Here is a 3,755-nt window from a genome sequence, read left to right on the forward strand (position 1 = left end):
CAATTCCCACACTGTGTCACTGGTGTTGTCCCCCGCAGGGCCATGGGCCAGTGAGGGGCATCATGCGACATGGGGTTTTCAACCGCTGATCAGTCCAATTCATAAACCAGGATTCAATTAGGAACTATAAATGAATCAGAGCATTCAGTTAGCAAAAACACTACTGTAGCCTCATTTATAAAAGGAGTAAGAAGAGTAAGGAAGTGTTTTCAAACTCTACCTCTCAGGACCCTAGACTACAAATTCTTAAATTTGGATCTCTCAAGAGTGCTTTGGTGAAATCTAGTAAAAATCCCCACGGTAATGGCTTCATTCAGGGAAAAAAGCTTGTGTACCTAAAACGTTCAGTATCCTGCCAGGAGGTTACTGGATTGCCTGAAGTCCGACAGGGGGAAATAGGGTTCTGGATCTAAATTCCCACTTCAGTCAGTGGATGGTGTGCCTTTGTGTTTTCATTGTTAAACTTACTTTACATATTGGACATTCCAAAGAGATTTTCTTTTATCTAAATGTGCTGCAGCCAAAAGAAAAACCAAGCTGTTTGCAGTTGCACTCTTCCATTTGTCCTGCCCATCTTCAGGTAAACATCATCATCTGGCTGTGCACCTCTTTTTCAAACAGCTGAATGGCATTCAGATGGGCAACTTTCTGACTCAGATCCTTGTCGTTTTGAAGCATTTACCTGCTTGCCATACTTACAGTTCTATAGAAACCAAACAAATGAATAAATCTTGGTGACACCATTCCATGGACTACAAATCATCCATTTAAAACAATGCAGCGGAGTGCTGTATGCTAATGTGCCAAGATGACTAATAGATACAAAGAAATTGAAAAATTACATTATAATGTGTATAGTGTGATCTCATATTTGTAAACAATGGGAAAGTGTTTTGTTTTGTTTTTAATTAAGCACTTGCAGGGCTCCTGGTGGTGATGCAGTGATTAAAGTGCTGACTGCCAACCATTAAGTCTGCAGGCTTGACCCACAAGACACTTGGAGGGAGCAAGAGGGGAGAGTCGGCTTTGGTAAACATTAACAGCCTTGGAAATGCTCTGGGACAGTTCTGTGCTGTCCTGAAGGGTCCCTATGTGTCAGGATTGACTGAGTGAGTCGCATTAATAACAGCTACTATTTATTAGGAGAGACTAGTCCCTTGAGATAGGCGTCATGTTTAGCAGGGGGTGGGCAAAACAGAAGACCCCTCAACAAGATTACTAACCGTGGCTATAATAATGAGCTGAAACAGCAACAACTATAAGGATAGCACAAGATGAAGCTGTATCCTAAGCAAATCCACATCAGCTTTTAATCGGTGCACAGTGAAGTAGGACCATGTTGGATAAGCTTTGAACTGTTAACATAAGCAGCTGTTCTAAACTACCAGCTGCTCCAAGGGAGAACGATGATTCTAGCTGCTCCCCAAATGTTTTACAGCCTCAGAATCCCTGTAGAGGCCACTAAGCGTCTGACTTAACCTGATGGTAGTGGGTTTGATTGAGTCTTAGTGCCCGGGAGATGGGTGCCATTCTACAGATAAAAGAACTGAGTTTTGAGACTTAGATAGAATGCCTTGTATGGCATCATATCAGAGATAAGTGGTTAGGTTACAGGGCTATAGTCTCTTGAAATCTGAAGCCTAAAAATATCAGAATGGCCTAAGAGCACTCTGAAGTCACGAAAACCGGTGAAAATCTCAACATTATTTTCCCAAGTAGACCTGAAATAGCCTTTATCATGTGCTGTGGCATCTCTGGAGCCACAGTTGAGGAGACAAGTCCCGCTCCTAGAGTGGAACAAAGAAAATCTAAACATCCTGGGCTCTCTACCCACCCCACCCCACCCACCCCCCACCCCCAAAATCACTGCCCTTGAATCGAGCCGAATCACAGTCATTCTCTATAGGACAAGGTAGAACTGCCTCTGGGTTTCCAAAACTGTTAACTCTATACCCGACAAGAAAGTCGGGTCTTTGTCTCCTCATCCCACCCAATCATGGTCGTCTGAACTTTTTGTAGCAGACAGGCCCAGGAGGAACTAATTACTAGTTGGTAGCATGACTCAGAGCACGTGACTTTAATTCTGTATCATGATGTCACATGAAAATAACAGCATCTATTTGATAAAATTGTGTGAAGGTGTGATTACGTGTAGAGCGGCTAGTCAAGTGCCTAGCACGCAGCACTCAATCAACGGTCACTCATCGATACCATCAAGCCTTTATTTTCCTGAGTCCAGCCAGTCGTTGGAGGGATTGGGGCCTGCACTAAGTTTGGACTTCCACTCACAGCCTCTTACCCTACCCTCCCGTACCCTAAACTCTCAATGGTCCCTCCTGCTTCCCTTCCATTTGCCCCTCACAAAGCAAGTTCCCTTCACAAGGGGTCAAGAAGGGTGGTCACAACAGCCCTCACAGAGCTAAATGAATGGTTTCCGAACCCCAGGGCACTTGGGGGAGCTGCAAGCTTTTAAAATCCTGTTCAAAACGCTGCACCGAGAACGCGGCCGCTGCGGGCCGCGCAGTCCACGACGGAACTGCAGAGCGGGCGGTGCCGGCGCTCCACGGCAGCTCGGACTGCATCTCCCGGCAAGCCCTGCTCCCACCCGGATGTCGGGGCCGCGGCTTCCGGTGACGGCCAGCCGCCAGGGCCCGCGTCGTTCCTCCCTCGTCAGCCTGGTCCGCTGGGCGCTTATTAAAAAAGTCAGATTCCAGGGCCCCACGCTGGCACTCTGATGGTTCCAGAATTCATAAATAGAAGTATACCTGGGGCTCTAATGCGAGTCACTCGAGAGACACCATCCTTGGGCCCAGCAGGCCCCGCCCAAACCCGCCACCCGAGCCTTTGATAGCTCAGCGCTTGCCTCCGGCCCCGCCCCTCGTCTTCCCATTGGCACCTCAACTCGTCCCACCGCCTCAAATACACTTTACCTTCTCATTGGTCCAAGGGGTGTGTGAGGGCTGTTTCGATAGGTGTTACCCGGATGTCGGTCGGGAGCAAGCGCTCTCGGCTTGTGGGCGTTTAACTCGCATGCGGGCACTTCCGGCGTGGGAGCCGAGGCCCGAGTCCTGCGTGGGGTCGCGACGTGACGAGAAAGTGGCGCTCGGGTTCTGCTTCCCGGGAGCCCGCCGGCGCCGAGCGAAGGTCCCTGCGCCGCGGCGTACGGCCGGAGTGGGCTGCGCCTAGGCAGGGCCATCGCTCTTCTCACCGGGACTCGGGGTCCTGGCTCCGCCGCCGGCGACTTCCCGGAGGGGCTCGGTCGGTTTCGTGACCGAGGCGTCCCGGGAGCCTGCTGATGGCGGCGGGCCCAGGCTCCCAGGAGCGGGAAGGGCTCCTGATCGTGAAGCTGGAGGAGGACTGCGCGTGGAGCCAGGAGCTGCCTCCGCCTGACGCTGGGTCCAGGGCACAGTCCGCCCACCTGCGCTTCCGACGATACCGCTTCCAAGAGGCTGGGGGTCCCCGAGAAGCCCTCAGCCGGCTCCAAGAGCTTTGCCATGAGTGGTTGCGGCCCGAGCTGCTCACCAAGGAGCAGATTCTGGACCTGCTGGTGCTGGAGCAGTTCCTGACCATCCTGCCCCCGGAGATCCAGAGCAGGGTGCAGGAGCTGCATCCAGAGAGCGGCGAGGAAGCGGTGACGCTCGTGGAGGACCTGCAGAAAGAACTTGAAAGGCTGCGGCAACAGGTGAGCGGGAGACTGCAGGTTTCAGTGCGATCAGTTGGGCCCAAGGACTGTAAACGTGCTGATTTAATTCCCC

At 51.5% G+C, this 3,755-nt stretch overlaps 1 protein-coding gene across 4 annotated transcripts in view; it reads left to right on the forward strand.

Annotated features, from left to right (window-relative positions):
- The first annotated feature begins 3,279 nt into the window (after positions 1–3,279).
- ZNF263 (zinc finger protein 263) overlaps positions 3,280–3,755 on the forward strand; it is a 6,686-nt gene continuing 6,210 nt past the window's right edge. For all 4 annotated transcript variants that reach the window (XM_013005541.2, XM_045283826.1, XM_045283833.1 and 1 more), the window contains exon 1: positions 3,280–3,682. In XM_013005541.2, the coding sequence (XP_012860995.1) occupies positions 3,296–3,682 (387 nt within the window). In that variant the 5' untranslated portion in view covers positions 3,280–3,295. The remainder of the gene's footprint in view (positions 3,683–3,755) is intronic.

Source organism: Echinops telfairi, unplaced genomic scaffold, assembly GCF_000313985.2.
Source record: "Echinops telfairi isolate 266 unplaced genomic scaffold, ASM31398v2 ScPeMD7_5;HRSCAF=22, whole genome shotgun sequence".
NCBI lineage: Eukaryota > Metazoa > Chordata > Mammalia > Afrosoricida > Tenrecidae > Echinops > Echinops telfairi.